Genomic DNA, 21,516 nt, shown 5'->3' with positions numbered 1-21,516 from the left:
TGCTGCATTCCTTCATCCCTACAATGGTTGGTTTGTGCTCTCCGGCCTGCTGGTGAAGCCTTTTATTTTTGCGGGGGATATTCGGAGATTAAAGGGCCCATATATCTCCAATTTCTCTGTTATTGTAGGACAGGGTTTTTTACCTTTGAAGAAAATTACAACCTGGGTGCCGCTGCTCTGAAAGCGAGAATATCTGCTCAGGTCACGCTTTGTAATAATAAATTCGAGGAGCAAAGGGCATCTGCTGACAAAGCCATCGGGTATTTCAGGCCATTAAACAATCGGAAGGTTGTCGGAAGAGTTGTGTGTAAAAGTTATCGGTATAAAATGTCTGATTTGTTTTGGCCCATTTTCTGCCTGAAGGAGAAATGGAGCGCTGGGATCCACCAGCGTTCTAATGCCCTTCGTTCCCGCGAAGAAGAAAACACAGACTCCTGTTTTTGCCGCTAAGCTGTAATTATCCAAATCTTAATTAGGCCGACACCCTTTGTACTGCTCGTTTGATCGGGGTGGTTTCACTGACAGCTGGAATGGAATGCGTGAGAAATGAGGGTGTCGTGACCAGGGGGGGCAGTTCTGCAAAAGCGTCCTCACGAGCATGTGAAGTGATTGTAATTATATGGCACAGTTGTTTTTACACATATACACAAATATATATATGTGTATATATATATATATATATATATATATATATATATATATATATATATATATATATATGTATATGATTGATTCGTAAAATTGGCTAGCCTGTCGAATTTCTCTTATGCGATGAATGATTAATTAAAGTTTGAAGGGTACGTACTTGCTCAATCAATGTCAAAATAACTGAGATGCACATAAATTCCACTATGATACAGTGTAGAAGGACACCCTGAGATATGAAACCACTAAGTTTTCTGATGATGAGAGTAGAGTAGGCTTAATACGCTCTGTCCATGACAACTTCTCGTCAATCCAAACCTCCAAGAGTTTAGTGGTTGAAACCTGAATTGTACAATTTCCTCCAATTTCAATGTTTAGTTTGATATTTTTAGTTGGTCAAAATCAAATTTGTATCATCAGCAAAAAGTATAGGTCAGGACATTTGCCAAGTCATTTATGTTCACAAGGAACAATAAGGGGCCGAGTATGGAGCCCTGGGGGACGCCAAATGTTAACTGGGCACAGACAGATGGTTGACGATGAGTAACAGTACTGTCAAGCAACCTATATGAAAGCTCTTGAACATCATAATGATGTCATTTGGGAAGCAAAATAGTGTGGTCAACAAAATCAACAGCTTTGGATAAACCTTCTGCAAACGGAGGTCTCAATGCGGTATAACATTTTTTGGGAGGCGACTGATCATGTGAGGCAACTTTTTCCTGGAGTCGAAGATGAAAAATGAAGATTCTGAAAACAAGTGTTAACTGGGGACCTCAGATGAAAGCGCCTGAACCAAGTGGGAGAGACGCTGTGATTTATTTATTTTTTGACCAACACCTGCTGACAGCACTTATAAAGGAGATTTACTGCCTTTACTGCCCTGTCAAAAGAAGCACCACAGCTGCCTTTTGACCTCATTATTCCGCTTCATTTAAACAGTGAGCGCTTTTTACAGTAGATCCTCCCACTTGTCGGTCCGACTGATGGACCCCCCCCCCAAACCCCCCCATCTGCTGATGTTGGCCGAAGACAACGCTGTGGAAATATTAGCCACCCCGCGCCGCACCAAATGTGTGAGCTCGGTGGTGGCCTGGAATGTGTGTTGTGTGTGTGTGTGTGTGTGTGTGTGTGTGTGTGTGTGTGTGTGTGTGTGTGTGTGTGTGTGTGTGTGTGTGTGTGTGTGTGGGCGGGGAGGTAAACGCTCTCATTAACGAGCAATAAAGAGCGGCCGCCGACGAATGACCGCAGGGGCATTCTCCGAACACCTGGACGATTTCGAGCCTTTTGATGTCGGCCAGAGGGGAGGCGCCCACGGACCCCGACGCTATGTTATTGCTGCCGTAATTGGCCGGTGGGAGGAGAGGGCCCTCCTCCAGATTGTCTTTTCATGATCCACTCTAGTCCATTTTTCTCTTCTTTTTTTTTTGTTAATCTTTTTTTTTTTTTTAGTGTAGTTAGGCAAACCACCGCAGATGATGTTAACATACCTGCAAGGCACCATTCCAAAGATTTGCACTTTTCCCCGTCCCTCCGAGATGGCCGAGGCTACTCCGGAGTGCGACGGCGTGCATCCCAGCAATTTTCTGCTAAGTGTTGCGATCCATCTTGCTGTCACACTGTTATGATTCCGTTGCCGGGAGACGGGCCGCCGGGTTCCCATTTGGTTTTTGCGAAAGAGAAAGACCACGTCCTCATTTGCGATCGCGTTATCAAGGGGTTGTTGCGAAACTCTTAAGAGGCTAAAAATGTGTTTTCTAATTTTATAAACTCAAAGGGTATCAGTCATTTTGCACTTCAAATGTCTCATGCCGTAGTTATTATTCTGTTATGATCTCTTGTTTGAATAATGAATGATAAAAGATGGAGGTAATATGCAGGTTTTTCATAAAAAAAAGAGGCACAAACGGTATGTATTTTCCAGATTTAGTGCCATAATTCAGATGAAACACTATTTTGAAACTAGTTTCCATCCATGGGCCCCTTTTTTCAACTGCTTTGTCCATTATATACACGTGTAATAAACTAAAACGTAAAGCGTCCTTGACTAATAATTAATGCGCAATGTTCTGGCAGGGAGGCAGACCTCTTCCTGCTGGACACTCGGCGGCTGTGGGCCTCCGACGAGGGCTGGCTGGAGTTCGACATCACCGCCACCAGCAACCTGTGGGTGATGAGCCCCGTGCACAACCTGGGCCTGCAGGTCAGCGTGGAGACCAGCAGCGGTAAGATGCGTTTTCCGTTTACGCTTCGCGTCTCACCGATCTCAGACGGCGACGGACGATTCACGAGCGCCGCGCGCGTCCTTCCGCTTCAGGCCGGAGCATCAACCCCAAGGAGGCGGGCCTGGTGGGACGGGACGGAGCGTGGGAGAAGCAGCCCTTCATGGTGGCGTTCTTCAAAGTCAGCGAAGTGCGCATTCGCTCGCCCCGCTCCGCCGGTGGGAAGCGCCGGCAGCAGAATCGCAACCGGTCCACGCAGCCGCAGGACGGATCCAGAGGCCTGGCCCCGGCAGGTCAGTGACAGAGCCTTCTTTTTGTATGACCCCCGGTACTTCAGGTCAGATCCGTCTGTTCAGCGCCCCCCTTCAGTCCAAGAGCTAGGCTGTTTTAAAGAGCCGAAAATATAAATCATGATGCTTTGTTCAGTATTTTTATGGTTTAGCACACACAGCTAAGTGTGATTGCAACACAAAGCTTTGTTTTTATAAATGTTTACATATTTGAGCAATTCTAAAGCATTGAATTTCTGTAATGATGGCCGCATGTTGCACACTTGATACTTATTCTCTAGAATCACATTTAATTCGACATTCCACGATTCAAGCTGTCCCGTAATGTGTTCAGCACAGCCTGACTGATTTTCACGCACTAGTAACGGTTTCACAGCAATCCAGTAGATCAGTTTCATGAAGCTGGCTACAATGGGAGTTCAATGCAGAAACCACTGACCCCGAACTTTTGAACGGTGGTGTGTATTTAAGATGCCATCTCTGGAGGGGATTTCTGGATCCCTTCTAAAACACAGATGGAGCTTAGGAGCCATGAAGGAGGGTATTTAATTTGTCACAGGGGCTTGAGCCAGGAGGAACGCAGGTGTGCGAGGTGAATGGCTAATCTTTAGCGCGGCATGCGGTACACAGATTCCGGTCGGATAAGAATATATGTACCGCAGGACGGGGACGATTATAGACGCTGGCTGCTTTTTATGTAGCTCGCCAGTGTGATTTATTAAGTATCCCCCTGACGGTAGGATACAGGCTGCGGATTCATCTTGACAGGTGACATCATCCGCTGAACCTTATCGGCCCCCCCCCGTACTCGGCGGATGATGCAATGAGCCGTTTCGATCCAGATGTGTCAGTTGCCCACATTTCACCTGCTGCGTATTCCCCGGCTGCATGTAAAGTTCATTTTGCTCCTGAGTGACTTCAGTGCGCTTGTTACTGGCGCGGCTCATAAAGCTCGCGCCTTCACGTTCTCGATGTTGCAGTGCCGTGACGACCGGCGGCTAACTAACTAGCTGCGTAGCCGCGGAACCTTCGGAGGTCATAGTTTTTACTCTACCATCGACATAGAGCTGAAGTTTGTGTGCGACATTTTCAAAACTAGCGGCCCCGCACCGTGAAAGTCCCCTACAAATCCGTATATATCTGTTATCTGGGAAACAGCATTTTTAGCCCTCCGCGTTCAACTTCCTGTTTTAGTTTCCTGCTAAAAACTCATACTTTGTTGGGCTTTCTGCGCGTTTCGAAGGGGACGAAGACAACACAGTGTTCCAGCCTGGCGGGCATGAACATTATTAAGTTTGGCACAAAGTACCAGTGGGGTATTGGGGCAGAGTGATGTTTTTTTTTGTGCACAACTGTGTGTTTAGCACATGCTATCTTCAAAGTGTCGCACATCAGCTTTTCTCATGTCTGGGAGTTCACCAACGTGCTGGAGACGCGCATCATTGTTGGAAAAATCTGGTCAAGTATTTCTTGCAGAATTTTGGACCTTTCAAAATTTATGCACGCTGAGAATTATTATCTTTTCCGATGATAAACTTGAATTGTGCACCTGTAAAAGCTCCCATTTACTCCTTTGGAGTTCTACTTTTTTTGCTCCTCCTGATGGGGGTTCCATCTGGCCGTCCGTGAGAGCTCGCTGAAACGTCTTGGCTCCAGCTCCTCGCTTGTTCGCTGCATCTATCTCACTTTCCCAAAGTGCTGCTGTTAACACAAGAGAGGCTGTGAGTTAAATTCCTGTGGGGAGTTGTTTTTTTTTTTTTTCTCCCCCTCCCCTCCTAGCCCGACTCCCAGTCATTGTACGAGATGAAAGCCGCGGCTGACATAACAGCGGAGACGGAGGACTGGTCATTCGTTATGCTCCAAGGGGTTGGAGTAGAACACATGTTCGCTCTGGACCTGTTTTCACTCCCGGTTAGCTTCAGTCTTCAGCTTTAGGTGTCCCGTGGAAGCCGGTGGTGGGAAACACGGGGTGCTCGACAATCTGGGTTGGCTTTAAAAGGTCCAGTGTGTAATGTTTGGCTTGATTCAAAAACGTAATATACAGCAACATAAATACATGAATAAAAGTGTGTACTTGCAGTACAATAAAAGTAAATTGGTTTTCCTACCCGTAGAGCGGTTCTTAGTTCTTGCTCCCAGTTAGTTTCCATCTTGCACCGCCACATTTCTAAGGACGTCTGGTGTGGACAATCCAGCTGCCTGGCAGCTCGTAATTAGGGTGAACGCTCGGGTTTTCAAATAAAACCAACGAAGAAGAAGGTTGGACTAGGTACCCAAGTTGAGTGCGCAGGCCACCGTAGTTCACAGGCAAGCTCAGGAGAGGGCGAAAGAGCAATACACGCGGCAATCTAAAATGTAACCACTTGATGTTTACATTGTCTTCTTCAAAGTTTCCAACTATTACACACTCGCACACGTCTCTGATGCCGTTCAATACGTGACAATAAGTTTATTTCCATTGAGGGATCACGAGCGGGCACATTGCGCCTCTCCGTCCCAAGTCCCCGATCCTGAGGAAACTTCCCACCCGAGGTAAATCTGCTCGCAGATCTCCCCCAACGAGGACAATCTGTTAAGTACGCATCCTGCAGGACTGCACTTTACATAACCCAAAACATCACAGGCCTCTCCCGCCTCGCCACTCGGGACAACGGGGAGTGTAAATATTTAGATCCGACACAGGAAGCCGGGAGGCCTCCCTCTCCTCGCGACGGCGTCCGCGGCCAGCGCAGAGGGCCGCCGAGAATGGGATGAGACGGGAGGATCCGGCAGGAATTCAGGAGGGCATATGGTTTCAATACCGCATCGCTCACACCAGAGACACGGGGGGGCAGGGGGGGGGCGGAATGGATGATGGCGAGAGCATCCGTCTTGTGGAGAGACCACGGGGGGGAAAGAACATGTGGAAGATGCCCCCCCCCCCCCCCCCCCGCCTCGACCCCACCCCACTCCTGAGAGCTAGCAGGGGGGTGTTTTATCCATTCCCGGTGCCCAATCATACGATCTTAGAGTGAACCAGCTTCTATATGAAGGCTGAAAAAAAAAAAACCTAAGCAGGAATTGTTTTACTCTGTGTGTTTTCTAAATATACTTTCCAGCCCTGGCTAACAATTGCAAACCACTGACCTGTGTGGCCAATCGCTGGATCGGCTTGACTCAGGGCAGGGGGAAAACCCATTCTATCCATTTTGTCCGTATTTGAGGGATCGCAGACAGCTTGTTAATGCCGAGCTTTGTTGGAGTTTGATTGTGATTCCCATTTCGAAGAAGGAAAAAAAAAAAAAGAAAAATTGGCCGCGCCGACTGAAAACGTCGAGGATATGAAACAACCTTTTAACCGTGAAACTTTATTTTCCCTGCTGTATTCCCCTGCGAGACTTTGGGACTTGTTATTTTCTCATTTCCACGTTTTCAACGGGCCGTTGCTAAAATGGCATGCGATATTAAATGTTTTCCAGATGACCGGAGTGGACATATTGAGCCAAACAAATTTCTGCAACATTAGATCCGCGATAGCCGCGCCGTCGTGCGACGAATAAATCGTTTTTTTTTTTTTGTTTTTTTCCCCCCTGCTTTTCACGTCATCGCGCTCATCATAGCGGGCCACGTGCACCGCTTATGCATTCGGGAGTTGAACGCGCGGCGTGTGTATTTTTGTTTAGCACGGCCCTCCAAACTTCTCTTGATGTGACGAGAACAGAAAAAAAAAACCCAAAAAACCCTCCTGTGTAGCTTTGCCAAAAGAACAATGCAACACCCTTGAAGGTAATTGAGGGTTTTTGCGGGTGGAGGTAATTGGAGTCGGGTTGGGTTTTTTGGCTGTGGGCGAAGCTAACAGCCGTTTGAGGGAGGACTGTCATGTCCCCGGCAGAGTGCAGGGCGACCTGTAATTAGGCCTAGCCAGTCATTAGCCGCGCTGCTAAAAGACTGACCACGCTAACTGTATCCCTCAAAGAATTATAATAACACGGCGTCGGGCCAGCGGCCTTCATCTCACTCCTCCTCCTCCTCCTCCTCCTCCTCTTCATCCCTCCCCTCCCCCGCGCCCGACCTCCCCCTTTGTTTACCGTCAAGTAATTAGACGTGGCGGTGCTCCATCGCAGGGTTTAATAACCTCTGTGATGAAAGACAGGAAGAAAGATAAACTTCAGAAGTGGTGGCTGGTGAGAGGGAAGCGAGGGGAGAAGCTTCGGGGACGGCGGTGACGTCCCCCTTTCATGTCTTGGAGGCCGTCGGGACTCTCGCCGTCCCTTTTAAAGCATTTAGGGACTCGGATGTAAACAGATTATAAACACCAGGCTTTTGTGACCGCCTGCTAACAGCTCGAAGGGCCTTTTTACGCACTGAATGTGCTTTTTCTTTTTTTTTTTCTTTTTTTTAACGCCAACCCCTCCCCCGCCCCTCACGTGAATAATGAGCCGAAAGGGTTTTTTTTTTTCCCCTCGGAGTGCGAACTTGCCGCGGCCGTTCTCACGCTGAGAGCAAACACGGCGCGGTGAGAAAACAACCCCCCGGTGTTTTCAACGGGAGTTGATTTGTCCAAACTGTCACGCCTGTCAGACTGGACAGGCTGGCGGCCTTTGCCACTCAGCGCTGAATGTCACTTGATCAACACAAAAGAAAATAATAAATCAAAATGTACAAACGTTCCCACCGACATTTTGAAATGGTACCTCTCTGTCGTCTCCTTTCAAAATGTTTTTGAATCAATTTTCCCTCGTGGAGATAATTTCGCATCATTTTACATTTCCGTCTCATTTATTTGTCGCACAACCAGTGTGTGAAGGCCTTTACACTACAACTTAATGGCAAAAAAAAAGTATTTGAATTCCAAATTGGGACTATTTACAGCTGTGCTTTTAACCTAATTTACATCCGTTCCTTCCGACCCAGGAAGAGGAAGTAGTTTTATTTTATTTAAAGGCCTTCCCCCAGAAACTTTGCTGTGCTGTGTTGCGCTCAGCAAGCGCTCCACGCTCTTCCTTTTTGAATGGACAAGGCCAGACGTGACCTGCAGCCCGACACCTCAGCGGCTTTGACGCGATTTGGCCCCGGTGGAGACTTTCAGTGTCGCCGCATTAATGGACGCTCGTTTACTTGTGGTGGGAAAAAAAAACAAAAAAACATTTCCAGGTCAAACAGGTAAGCCGCTGTAACTCGGCGTTCAATGGCTCCATTCACCCTTTTTCAGGCCAATACAGGAAATCCCGCTTCCATTTGATAGTCAAATATTTTGTCCGGAGCGGCAGCGAATAAAAATACACACGGGACATTTCTGCAGGTGCTGCTGGTGAGTTAATTGTTTTCCCGGCCTGCCTGATCAAACGGTCGACGGGCCATTAAAAAACAGATTGGGTAAAAGATTGAAGAGAAGTTTCAGAGGAACTAAAACGGGGAGATAATGAGGAAATTAAGGAATCTTTGGATCAAACAGAAGAAGCTTCACTAAACAGCAGATTTTGAGATGTATTTTTATTCATTTTATGGTTCAAAAAAAGTTGTTTTTGTTTTGTTTGGAACCAAAACAGACAAAACTTGGAAAAAATCAAATTGAAAGAGAAGAGAAGCATGCGTCAGCTGATTCAAACCAGCTGAGGGGGAGCGCAGGTGCTGCTCGGTGCCTCGCTGATGAGGAGACTAGGGATCCAAACCATGCGGCAAAGAATTCCCCTGGAATTTCAGATTTTTGTGAGGATTTAGTGATAGATTTATTTATTTATTTATTTTATCTCCCTACCCTTTTTGAATCCGTGAAAGTAGGAGCAAATGAAATCAATGAAAATCGTACTCAACAAAAGACTCCATCAAGACGAGTTAAAGGCAAAGCTGGGAATAGAATTGGATGAAAACGACTCCTAGAGGCCTTTGAATGAAGGCGAGAGTTTTTGAGAGTCAACTCGATGAACCCTCAAACACGACTCTCCGCAGGTTTGCTTTTACAACTAGGAAACATTTTCCATTTTTTGTCAGCTGCATCAACTTTTTACTTCTTCCTCTTGTACCTCTCGGCCTTCAAAGCCATTAGTATTCATACCCCATGGGTCTTTGGTTTGGGGTATTGATATTGATATTTGCTGTAGGCTTTCATTAAGTGTAAATACCCCAGATGCCAACAGACCACAAATCCACTTCCTGCCTTTAAACAAAAAAAAAAAAAAGAACAAAAAAAAGAAGAGAAAATTTAATCCCACACCGCTGCTCGCAGGACTCTGGCAGCCAGTCGTTCGTCTTTTTCCTTTTCTTTGACAACGCGGAAATGTGGGGAAAGCGATGTTAAAAACACATCACGCCAATTATAGTATCGACTTCTTGTTGTGAGCGAAAACCTCCGGGGAGACGGTGGGCTTGAGGGGTCGGCATTAAAAAAAAATACATTTGCAGACGAATAAGCAAACTGGCGGACTTAACATGCTTGTGTATAATCATTAGTCAAAGTGATTTGAATTTTCACCGCCCGCTCGTGCTTCAGGCAGCTGGATTTTGCGGACGGGACTTTGCACTTTATCTTTCTAGCTCTCTACAAAAAAAACAGATTCAGAGGGGGGTGGGGGGGGGAATGAATGCATCGGCGGCATCTTGAGATAACGCAGAGAATCCAGGTCGTGGGCTCCTCAGCTAATCAAGAGCAACGAGACGCACCTGTGTTTCTCCCTCAGCTGGCTGCAATCAAAGCTGACAGAGGGAGGTTTCACGGGAACTTCCCCATTCGTCCGACAAATGTCCCATCGTCGGACCAATGGGACGTCCCATTAGTTCGAACTGTCATCGCTACTTTCTGACAAGTGCTCTCTCTCTCTCTCTCTCTCTCTCTCTCTCTCAATGAGACTGCAGTTTATTGTGTTTGCAAAGTTTCATTTGGATATGAGTTGTCAAGGTTTAATTGTGGACAGGTTGGACACGATAATGAGCGCGCAGCAGTGCGTAATACAGCATAATACAAACAGCCGAGAAGTCGGACACTCATTTCTCGCAGTTTCTCTGAGATCTGATGATATGTCTCTCCGTTCGGGAACGCATCATTAATAATAGAGATGGACGGCTCGAGGGAGCTGCGAGTGAATGGGGTAAACTTTTTATGTTGCAGATGTATCGGCAGAATTTGTGTATGGTCAAAGTTTGTTTTCACCTTCTCCAAAGACGACCATCTATTTGCATTTCTGGGTTTTTCTTTCACTTTTTCTATCCTTTCCAGGGACTTAGTGGGTGGCAGGTAGGAGAGATAATCCCCTGCCACCTTTTTGAACCCAAGACCCAGATCTTCTTGTCCCTGTAGTCCCTTTAGCTCATGGCTAGCTCCCCTATTTGGTTTTTGTTCTGGGTTTCCTTTGCATGGTGCATTTCAGCACGTGAGAGCAAACTTCGTGCAGATCAGTTTTCCTGTCTGCTGCTGCTGCTGCTGCTGCTGCTGCTGCATGTGGCATGACTGAACGTCATGCACTATAAGCTAGACCCAAACAAAGGTCTCCTGTAACCCATTTACATTCGGTATTAAAAATATCAGATATAAAATATCAGTCGGTTGCTGCTGTAGCTTTTAGAGTAAGATGGCAGAATACATCATTTACTGAATAGCATGACACAGAGTATACATCATGACACAGAATGTGTGAAGTTCATAAAAAAAAAAAAATCCATTTTTATCACCGTCTCATCGTCCACGTCCACGATCTCCGTTTTGAGGCTGCAACTTCTGGCTCCAGCTTTGCCTGCCGGCTCTTGCGCCTGGCACGTGCAAAATGTCCATCCATGGTGCACGTGTGGCCCTTTTTAATCCGTTGGGGTTTTTTTTTTTGCCTCAGTGGGGAAAAATAGAAAAAGAAGACCTGGCATATGCCGTGGTGACGGAGACGCTGGCGATGTCATCTGCTTTTCTGATTAAAAAGGAAAACGTGTTTTGTGCGTTTTTTTTGAATTTGACAATTCCGCCAAATCAGCAGAATCCCACGGCTGCTGGTCGGCGACTCGCCCGGTTCCCCATTGTTGCGACGGACGTCGTCGAATAAATCTGTCGCACGGAGGGCAGGTCGGGCACGCGCAGCAATGCCTCCGTCTCCGTAGACATCGGGCATCAGACGCAGAAAGAGCCTTGCCTGCACACACGCACACACACACACACACACGTAGGAACAATATATTTCCACATGAGCAGACGCCCACTGACCTGGTCGTCCTGTCGGAAATGAAAGAATCCTGAACTGAGGAAACACCTGACCGTGTGTGACGGCTGCGGCCGCCGCTCTCACCTCTGGCTTCCTGTCTCCGGCTGAATTAACCCAGTTCAGTCCGAGAGGGGCTGTCGCCCTCGATAAGGCCGGTAAATCTAGACGGCAAAACATCTGCGTCTGATACTTTTCCATGGCACGTGTTGGGAATACGCAACCGAATTCAAAGTATTTTTCAGCGTGGGATCGGGATTGGAAAGGACTTCTGTTTGCCCATACGTTACATGGCTAGCGTGATGAATTATCCACAAACCCTGTCCAGATTCCCATTAAAATTGCTCTGTTTTACATGTCACAGTCTGTGTCCCCTCATTTGTTGTACTCGCAAGGAGTTCAGCTAAATCACATGGGCGTGTGTGTGTGTGTGTGTGTGTGTGTGTGTGTGTGTGTGTGTGTGTGTGTGTGTGTGTGTGTGTGTGTGTGTGTGTGTGTTCGTTCGTTACAAAATGGAATTTTATTTGATGATGAAATCTCAGTGCAACCATCCCTTGTGAATTTAATTGTCAACTCTCCTTTTAAAGGAGAGTCTAAGTGGATGTGAGTAGATAACCATCGGGCCATTTGTGTGCGTGTGTGTGTGTGTGCGTCTCACTGAATATCTGTTTATGTAGTGTGTCAGCGGCAATGAATGAGATGGCTAAGATGTGAGGCCATCAGTGACCCTTACATAATTGCCTGTGTGTGTGTGTGTGTGTGTGTGTGTACTTGCCTATGGCTGTCCCAGTCTGAGCTGCCCAACCTCGACTGCTGCTGGCAGGTCGGCCAAGCAGAGTGGCCGGCCCGGGTGTTGGCTGCTGTGACTAAACGACAAATCCCCCCGTCTGGAGTCTGACTCACCGCCGGGGACGAGTGACGACACCGAACGCGATGTTGTTACAAGGAGCAAACGACGTGCTGAGACCCAGCGAACCAACACTGGTAGCCTCGGTCGCGTTTGGCAGCAAATTTGGTGCGTTCCGATCAACCGAATGACATTTTTGTTCGGGCCTCGTTCTTGAGGACAAGAGTCAAGATCCAAAGTCGCAAATGTCAAAATGAAAGTTTTGCTGCTCTGTAACAGCAATTCAATTTTGTTGCTGTTCAAATTAGTTTTTAAAACATCTTGAACCTAAAAAAAAAAAAAAAAAAAAAGTATCGTTTTGCCCGCCGTATCGAAACCAAAGCATCGTATTGAAAAAGATCGGAATGATACGATGGGGGGATATTGTCGACGGATGTTCGGTTTATAAGAGTTGCAGGAGTCCCAGTGTCAGAAAGCCGGTGTCTGCATTCAGGGAAAATAAAATATTGTGAAAATATTGCTCGGCCGATCACCTGACCACCAGGAGGTTGGCCTCAGGTTTGCTTCACTTGAGTGAGGTTCATATTGGGCTGTGTTCTTACCGCTCGCAGGCGAGACTAGTGTGTGTATGTGTGTTTGTGTGTGTGTGTGTGTGTGTGTGTGTGTGTGTGTGTGTGTGTGTGAGAGCCCTTTTCGATACGTCAGTGGAAAGTCTGTGTCACTGTCTTGACTTCAGCGAGGCGACGCCTGCCAGCGATGACCTCCCTCCCTCCTCCCTCCACCTCCACCCGCCCGGAGGAACCGAACCCACTCAGTACCTGGGACCGTCCACCCACCCTGCGACCCAGCCAATCGAGAGCCCCGCGTGGGGCTCCGCCCAAATTGGGCGGGGTGTGAAGCGTGCGCGGACGCGGCGACCCGTGTCGCTCGCTCGCTCGCTTGCTCGCTCCGCTAGCTCCACCCGGGTGCATTACAAGACGAGGGATTCAGTGATTGTGACTGATGCAACGGTGTCGAACTCCCATGGTGTTCCGCTGGTGTTTCTCCGAAGAAACTGTCGTGTAACTGGCGTCTCTCTGGTCTGTGTTCGCAGATTACAACAGCAGCGATCAGAAGACGGCCTGCAGGAGACACGAACTCTACGTCAGCTTCAGGGAGCTTGGCTGGCAGGTAACTGGAAATGTTTTTTTTGCCTCAAGGTGCACGACAGGGAGTGTTTTATAATCGAGGCCGGACTCCCCGTTGAAATTGTTTTTGGTTTTTATTGTGAACGTTTTTCCTTTATAACAAACACATGACGATTTTGGACGAAAGAGGATTAGGGCCACAAGAGAAAAAAAATATTCCAGGAAGGAGATTTTTATTTAGGTTTAAGTTGAAATTTCGTAAATAGAGTCAAAAATTCGTGACAATAGTCCACGTAAAGAAGACGAAAGTTCATGAAAAAAAAGTTAATGTCAAAAAACGACCAAATTTTGTGAGTAAAGTCGAAATTTCGTGAATAAAGTTGACGTTAAAAAGGACGAAAAGTTTGTGAATAAAATAGAAATTTCGATATTTGGATAGATTGAGTTCTCACAGCCGTGTCTGTCCCAGGACTGGATCATTGCCCCCGAGGGCTACGCCGCCAACTACTGCGATGGCGAGTGCTCCTTCCCGCTCAACGCTCACATGAACGCCACCAACCACGCCATCGTGCAGACGCTGGTAAGACGACATCCAGTCATCACTTCCTGTCATATTCATCCCCTCTTGGGACGTTTAAGGGCGGTTTAAGTGGCTGTGTGTGTATGGGGGTGTGTGTGTGCGTGGCCTTGTAAAGTCCTTTGCTGCACTGTTAAGGTGCAGAAAAGTGCGACGCAAGTCCACTCCAGTTACCGTTGAACCCTATAAAGGGTCACGGTGCCATAATACTTTCATTGCAAGGCCACAGTGGACTTATTATGTTGCAACCTTGAAGAAAAAAACACAACGCAAGTTTGCATTAATTAGATGGCAGTTGCAGCTAGAAAACTTCGAATTTTGATTCCAGGTTGACACTGGTATTGTTGTCGTCACTGAAATTGACAAGTCTTCCTTTTCTTTTCCTCGATGGGTTCACTTCCGTTCCCCACAGGTCCACCTGATGAACCCCGAGAACGTGCCGAAGCCGTGCTGCGCCCCCACGAAGCTCCACGCCATCTCGGTGCTCTTCTTCGACGACAACTCCAACGTCATCCTCAAGAAATACAAGAACATGGTGGTGCGGGCCTGCGGCTGCCACTGACGCCGCCCCTCCCCCCCCGACCATCGGCTCACTTCAGGTCGACAAAAGGGGCGGGGTTGGGCCCGCCTTTGCGAACTGCACCGGTGCATCCTGGGTGACGGGGACCTGAGAGAGAGAGAGAGAGAGAGAGGGAGAGAGACTCTCCGCCTGCTGGGGTCGCTCACGTTTTGTTTCATTTCATCCTTTTTGGAGTCCGGTGGCCCTGGACAGCTTTCCGCTGCATCCGAAACGCGCATTGAGTTCGTACGTTGTGTTGGCGTGAACGAAACCAAAGACGGGCGAACTGCAGCCACCTGGATGTCGGGGAGCCAACTGATGTCGGACTCAGACGACCAGCTCTTCCCAATCTTTCTCTCTACCGGCGGAGTGTTGTCACCGCAGAAAAGCGAAAAGCGAACCCGGGCCGTGAGACTGAAAATGTGAAAAAAATGCGCAGAAATCCCGTGTTTTTTTCCTTTTCAATGCAAATCCAACTCCTGCCAGACAAACGACACATTGGAGCCGATTCCCGTTTCCTTCCTTTCTCCCCTCCTCAAGCCGTGTTTGCCCTCCCAAAATATAATGCGGACCCAACCAAAGTGACCGCAGGCTATTTTAGTAACGCGCTGCCTCAAATATCCTCCTCCCGCCTCACCAGTGTCAATATTTGCCGGGCTCACGCCGAGCTGTGATTCAACACATGATGCACTCGGTGGCCGAGCCCATGTTTTTCCTCCAAAGGGGCCGAAGAGAAAACAGCTTTATCCCCCCACAGCGACGTGCTGCTGCTGCTGCTGCAACAAAAAAACCCCTGCTATTTCCACGTCCTCGGACCCTCCCGCCCGCCCTGAGAAGACGACCCGTCGAGCAATCGCGGAAAGAACATTAACTAGCGAGTCCGAAACAGCTGACACCAAAGCTTTGTGTGCCAGCTTTAATTAAAGGACCCCTTTTTTTCTTAAGCCTCTAGGGGGAGGGGGGGGGTTGAGCTGAGATTTGTTGTCCAACACGTTACTGTTAGCTTTGACCGTCATGGAGCAATTACTTTTTTTAAATTTTCTATTAGAATTTTTTTTTTTTTTTTTCTTTTTTTTCAAACAAAAGCAAACTAATACCAACAAGAATCAAAACACCGTATGTGCCTAACCAATCATGAATTACAAGAAAATATACCTCCGGTAAGCTGCTGTTTACATTTGTGATCATGTTCAGACTGTTACATTTCTTTTTTTTTTTCCTTGTAAATACTTGTACATTCTAGGCTTATTTATTGCACCTTATCATTACCATAATTAACAAGACCATGCAAGAACAACACGCAAAGTACAAACTTATTTTTGAAAAACATTTATTATGAAATCTCTTGTTACAACTGTTCATTATTCTGTTGGGTTTTTTTTGTACAAAATGCATGGGCGCTCACAGTCCACGACCCAACGGGTGGGGAAAAAAAAAAAAAAAACTTGTCACTGGAATTCCATCGACCATGTGGTATTCATAAAAAAAGAAATTCCAAACAAATTTGACTTATTTTTTTTTTTCCTTTCCTAAATCTCTGCGTACCTGGGTAAACAATAAATGATGCAACTTTTGCCTCGTACACAAACTATGTGGACACACACTTTTTGTGGGCCTGACTCAAGGGGAGTGTTATACAATTCAGAGTGGAGTTTTGAAAAGAGAAGAAGACGCTGCAGCCGAACAAATCCAATGTATTGGCCGATTGAAACAAGGTGCATCGTGGTCCACGCTTGACACTGAAGAGTCAAGCGGATTGTGGAGGGATGGCTCATCATCGCAAGCAAAAAAAAAAAAAAAAAAGGTTTCTAGTGTATTTTTTCAAGTGTATGCAATTAACCTGGCGGGCCTGGTTTCTCCCGCCTTTAAAGAACACTCGGGTCAAACAATGCGTCCATCGTCACTTCTTCTAGTCAGCGTTTCCCTGAGAGCCGAGTCAGACGGGACATTGTTGGCATGGATAGAAAAATCCTGACCGTGGAGTTGGAAAAGAGAAAGTTCATTTGATTTAAACAGATTAAGAAATCCAGACACTGCAAATTTTCAATGTTTTTTTTTTGTTGTTTTAATTAGAAATATTACTCTTAGTGCTTAAGAAGTAGCTGTCAGTCAGAGTAATTTACAAACCAAGCCACCAGGATGCTTTTCTCCATTTCCAGGAGCCTGACGGGTGGGTTGAAAGCAACGTGAATTACATTCACAACCGAAACACGTCCAGACGGGTTTCAATCCGTCTGCGGACTCCTTCTTTCGGAAGAGGGACCCAAGTGGAGACGAAGAGGTACGGAAAGGTTTCGGCCAGGAGGAGGAAGGGTCCTACTAGCCGGTGGTGTAGTGTGGCCGAGCCGAGTGGTGGAGTGCTTTAGAGCTCGTCCCTGGCTTGTTTCATCACGAACGTGTGCAGGCCCGCCAGGTCCCGGGCGTCGAGGAACTCGTTGCCCCTGACGCCGGCTCTGTAGATGATGAGGGTGGGGTAGCCGTCGATCTGGGGATTGGGAGGAGAGGAGAAGAAGAAAGAAATAATAAAAACGCACTTGCTGTGCAAATGTCTACCAACTGCGAGGTTAAAAGCGGGGATGCACCGATGTACATTATAGATAGGGGTGGGGGGGAAAAAATTGATTCTTCGATTAATCGCGATTTATTTATTCATACATATACTGCATCATGATAAATCGCGATTCTCGATTAATCGCGATTAATTGCGTCGATGCCCTCTGAAATTCTCAAGAGTACAAGTATCGGTACCGACGGCTGATACTAGTACCGGCGCGTCCCTGGTTAAAAGTCAGATACTCATGACTTGTGTCACTACGGTTTAGACGTCCGGTAGGAAAAGCTAAGTGGTGGACAAACGCTCACCTTGAGATTGCGGCACAACTTGTCCTCAGCGTCGCAGTCCATCTTGGCGATCTTGACGTCGGCCAGGCCGGGGAAGTCCTTTTTGGCCAGGTCCTCCCACACGGGGGCGAGTCTCTTGCAGTGGCCGCACCTGCGTCGGAGGGAAAGGACGGCGGCGCCCCAGTCAGATCGCGCGCACGCCGGCCGACGGCGGACATTTAGAACAGACGGATTGGAAAGTCTGGACGCAGAGGGCGTCATTTTACCAGGGAGCGTAGAATTTAACGAAGGTGATGCCGGTGGCGACGGTCTCGTCGAAGTTCTTCTCCGTCAGGGTCAATACTTTGGACTGCGGGGGGAGAAGAAACATGACTGACTTGATCCCTCTAGTCGCAAAAGCACGGCCGGGGGCTTTTCTTTCGCACCTCCTGCTCCTCTTTCGCCGCTGCGGGGATCTCGTCAGCCGCCTGCTTCTCGCTCGGCTGCTCCTCCTCCTCCTCCTCTTCCTCCTTGGCTGCGTTGGCCTTCAGCTGATTGTCCACAAAGTCTTTCAAAGAGTCCAGGTCTCTCTTTCCCTTGTACTGGTCAGTCTGCAAAAAAATAAAAAATAAAAATAATAATAATAAGTCATCAGCCTGGAGTCGGACGTGGGCATCGGCAGCAGCCAGAGACTTTTAAAAAAAAACGGCGCACCTTCTGGCCGTTGTGGAAGAAGAGCAGCGTGGGATAGCCTCGCACGCCGTTCTCGGAGCAGGCTTCGTAGTGCTGCGTGCAGTCCACCTGGATTGTTAAAACACACACACACACACACACACACACACACACACACACACACACACACACACACACACACACACACACACACACACACACACACACACACACACACACACACACACACACACACACACACACACACACACACACACACACACACACACACACCGTGAGCAGGTTTGTCTTTTTTACGAGTGCTTGTTGAACAAGTGGTCGGACGGGCCGTCATGTGACCGGCATCCTGTTCGGCAGCAGCTCGAGCGCGTGCAAAAAGCGCGGCAGGCAAATAAATGACGGGAAGTTTCAAAACCTCGCGTCAAATTTTATGCCACGTTTGCGCGACGAAAGCGGGAGGTGCAACCGAGTCTCAGTTCTGAGGCGAGGGTGAAACTGAGACTTGCCTGCAGGGGACTGAAACGGGGCGCTGAACACGGGACAACCGAGTCCTGTTTGTTCTTTAAGCTCATTCTCGTGAGTGCATCTCAATATTCCCAAGTCCCCGTGAGCGTAAACCGCCGCCCACCTTTCCGATCTTGACGTCGTCGGAGTGCTCGAACGTGGTGGCCAGCTGCTCCCAGGTCGGGGCCATGGCCTTGCAGTGGCCGCACCACGGGGCGAAGAACTTCACAAAGTGGGAGCCTGTGGGTGGGGGAGAAAAAAAAAGAAGGGGGGGCTGAATCCGACGGAGCACGAGCGAGTCGCACGGGCCGAAGTGATTCGCACGCTCGGGTTTTTGCTTTTGGATGACCCCGCCGACGCAGCCCTTTGTTTTCAATTCGGGTTTGGGCTGCATTTCTGGAACAGGCAGGTCGAACCCGGGACTTGGACTTGGACATCTGTCTTACGCATCGACGGTGCTAATTCAGAAATGCGTAGTAGGGATTGTGCGATTAATCGATTTTAAATCGGAATCAGATTTTTTTTTTTTTTTTTTTTCCCCATCAAGACAATGTTGAAAAATTGATTTCCCTCTAGCATGCTCCTGGGCTCTGCGCCACTAGGCTACTTTTGCAGTTTTACAAAAAAAAAAAAACAAATCGAAATTGAAAATCATGAGCGGACAGGTTGCAGCTGCGTCGACCACAATGGGCTACTTTGCATTGCATGAAAACGTTCCTCTCCATCGTTACCTTGGGCGATGTGGGCCTTAAAGTTCAGTGCAGTGAGCTCGTACATTCCCTGTTTGGGCTCGGGGGCCTTTGGTGGCTCCCGTTCCGACTCCGGCTCCTGGGTCACGACAAGAACCAGGATGTGAGCAAACGGCTCTTGCGATGCAATTTTTTTTTTTTAAAGAATTTGAGAGAACTTGAGACTCACTTCTGGCTCCTCCTGGAGGCTCTTCAGCATCCAGGTCTCCAGGGACTGCAGGTCTCTGGCTCCCTGGTACTTAACAGGCTCCTGTTCTGGCTTGAACAACTTCAACCTGCACAAAAAAAAAAACAAAAAAAAAACAGAGCTTTGATGGTTAAATAAACTCTTCGGCCCGGGTGGTGCTTTCAAAGCAAATACAAGAAATTGGCTCAAAACAAAACGTCCAACGCGTTACACAATTTTTTTTTTACAACCGCTTTCAAGGCCTTGAACAGTTCCGTTTGAAAAGTTTGCCCATTGTAAAAGCGGCGACTCGGGTTCTTCGGGGTCAGCGAAAATCCAGGGTTTAAGAGGTTGTAACCGAGGAACTTGGCTAAATGCAGGCCAATGTGTCACCGCCTCTGTCAATCAGTAACGAGGCAATTGCTGGTTTTCAGGGCGGATGCCCGCTTGCCTCGCACCTGCTTGCAGCTGCTCAAGCGTAAAACAAACAAACAAACAAACAAAAAAAAAAAAATGCAGGCGGATGCGAAGGCTACTCACGTGGGGTATCCCCTCACGCCGTGGACGTTGGAGCAGAACTTGGTGTCCTGGACGCAGTCCACCTTCACGACGTACACGGGGGGATCCTCCATGCTGTTGTATTTGTCCGCCAGTTCGTTCCAGGCCGGCTGTAACCTCTGGCAGTGGCCACACCTGGACAGCAACAGTGGGGGCCCCCCCCCCCAAATCACCATCAGTCAAGATGAAGATGAACACAACACGTTGAGACTTTAAACTTTATACCCGTTTGTTTGGACTATTTAGTTAGGCAAGATTAAAATAAAAAATAAAATAAAATAAAAAATAAAAAAACACATTTAATTTGACGACAGACTCATAGGTCTGCTTGTGGCTGGCCATAATTGTAGAGTAAAGAGCCGTTCCGACTTCATGCCTTTCACATGGCGGCGAATTGTTTGGTTCGCCTTGCGCACTTCTGGGGTCCCGTAGACCCCATTTTTGGAAGAAGTGACATAACAAAAGTCAATCAGTGCATGCCACGTAAGCATAACGCCGGTAAACTCCCAACTCTCAAAAGTAGCTCTTGGAACAGCCGAGGAGATTACACTGTCCCCGACGGCTAAGATTAAGAGTCGACCACACATCGACGCATTTGATAAGATAGTACTTTAAGAAAACTGACACGTGTGAAACAAATTATGACCGGCTCCACTCGAGCTGCGTACGCTAGTTAGCCTCTCGGCTAAACATCCCATTTAAACAAAGGCAAAGAGCTAGGTGGCTAACTAGCTAGCTCTTGCGCGCTAACTTCAGTGCTTGCTATGATCTCACTGTTAGCAGCGACAACGCTTGCCGTGGCCAAGTCGATACCAGACACAAAAAAAAACAACAAAACCAACCAAAAACAAAACTTTGTTTTGATGAACGTTTGCACGGCCACTCACCACGGGGCGTAAAACATGACAAAGTGGGGCGCAGTGGGCACGGCTTCGTTGAACATCTCCACCGTGTAGGAGTGCTTGGCGTGCTCGTCCTCCGCATCGTCGTGGCAGTGCACGCAAGCGAACAGTAACGACAAATAAATTAAACTCAAAGTGAGCGGCGTGAGATTCAGTGCAGAAGCCATGGCGGTGGTGGATCCCGGTAGGTGAACGCACTGTCCCTGCTTGTTAGTGCCAGAAGAAAAAGACCGACCCCCCACCTCCCGGCTTCCAAGTTACCGCCCCTCCAGAATTTACAGTTTCAAACACGACGTGGGGCGGAACCTCGGTTGATCACGTGACTTGAGAATCCTGCCGCTCCTTTTTGATTATTATTCCTCTCCAGCCTGTTGTTGGTATTGGCGGAAGCAACGCGGATGTATGACAATAAAAAAAAAAAGACACACCGTGCACACATGCGAATGTTTGATTACCCGTGTGGCTTTTATCCCTCTTCCGCAGCCTTATATGGCAACTTAGAGGATAACTCATTGGACAAAAAAAGAACATAACTACCGTAATAGCACGCATAAGCAACGATAATAGCCCCAAACTAGACTGCCATGTCATCTTCTTACAAATAAAGTTAGTGTGCTTTGCCACCACCAACCGGTCACTAGATATGTAAATGTTTTCCTTGGCTAAAGCTAAACAAATGGTCACAGAATTTTTTTTTTTTT

General features: G+C 47.7%; 2 protein-coding genes across 2 annotated transcripts in view; one reads left to right on the top strand and one right to left on the bottom strand.

Annotated features, from left to right (window-relative positions):
- The window catches only part of bmp6 (bone morphogenetic protein 6), a 43,715-nt gene extending 28,231 nt beyond the window's left edge, over positions 1–15,484 (top strand). Inside the window, exons 4-8 of the mRNA XM_076013746.1 lie at positions 2,722–2,870; positions 2,963–3,160; positions 13,254–13,330; positions 13,757–13,867; positions 14,277–15,484. Coding sequence (XP_075869861.1) covers positions 2,722–2,870; positions 2,963–3,160; positions 13,254–13,330; positions 13,757–13,867; positions 14,277–14,426 — 685 coding nt within the window. The 3' untranslated portion in view covers positions 14,427–15,484. The remainder of the gene's footprint in view (positions 1–2,721; positions 2,871–2,962; positions 3,161–13,253; positions 13,331–13,756; positions 13,868–14,276) is intronic.
- Positions 15,485–15,736: 252 nt separating this feature from the next.
- On the bottom strand, positions 15,737–21,055 carry txndc5 (thioredoxin domain containing 5). Its single transcript, XM_076013747.1, has 10 exons — positions 20,801–21,055; positions 19,896–20,048; positions 19,359–19,464; positions 19,172–19,268; positions 18,565–18,680; positions 17,958–18,044; positions 17,690–17,854; positions 17,531–17,613; positions 17,286–17,415; positions 15,737–16,908 (listed from the first exon to the last, which is right to left on the bottom strand). Exons 1-10 carry the CDS (start codon positions 20,980–20,982, stop codon positions 16,786–16,788), a joined length of 1,242 nt encoding a protein of 413 aa, XP_075869862.1. The 5' UTR covers positions 20,983–21,055; the 3' UTR covers positions 15,737–16,785.
- Positions 21,056–21,516: the final 461 nt, after the last annotated feature.

Source organism: Nelusetta ayraudi, unplaced genomic scaffold, assembly GCF_046127955.1.
Source record: "Nelusetta ayraudi isolate G7.1 ecotype Tasmania unplaced genomic scaffold, CSIRO-AGI_Nayr_v1 ptg000155l, whole genome shotgun sequence".
Taxonomy (NCBI): domain Eukaryota; kingdom Metazoa; phylum Chordata; class Actinopteri; order Tetraodontiformes; family Monacanthidae; genus Nelusetta; species Nelusetta ayraudi.
The sequence above is the reverse complement of the archived record's forward strand: the minus strand, read 5'-3'. Positions and strand labels throughout refer to the sequence as shown.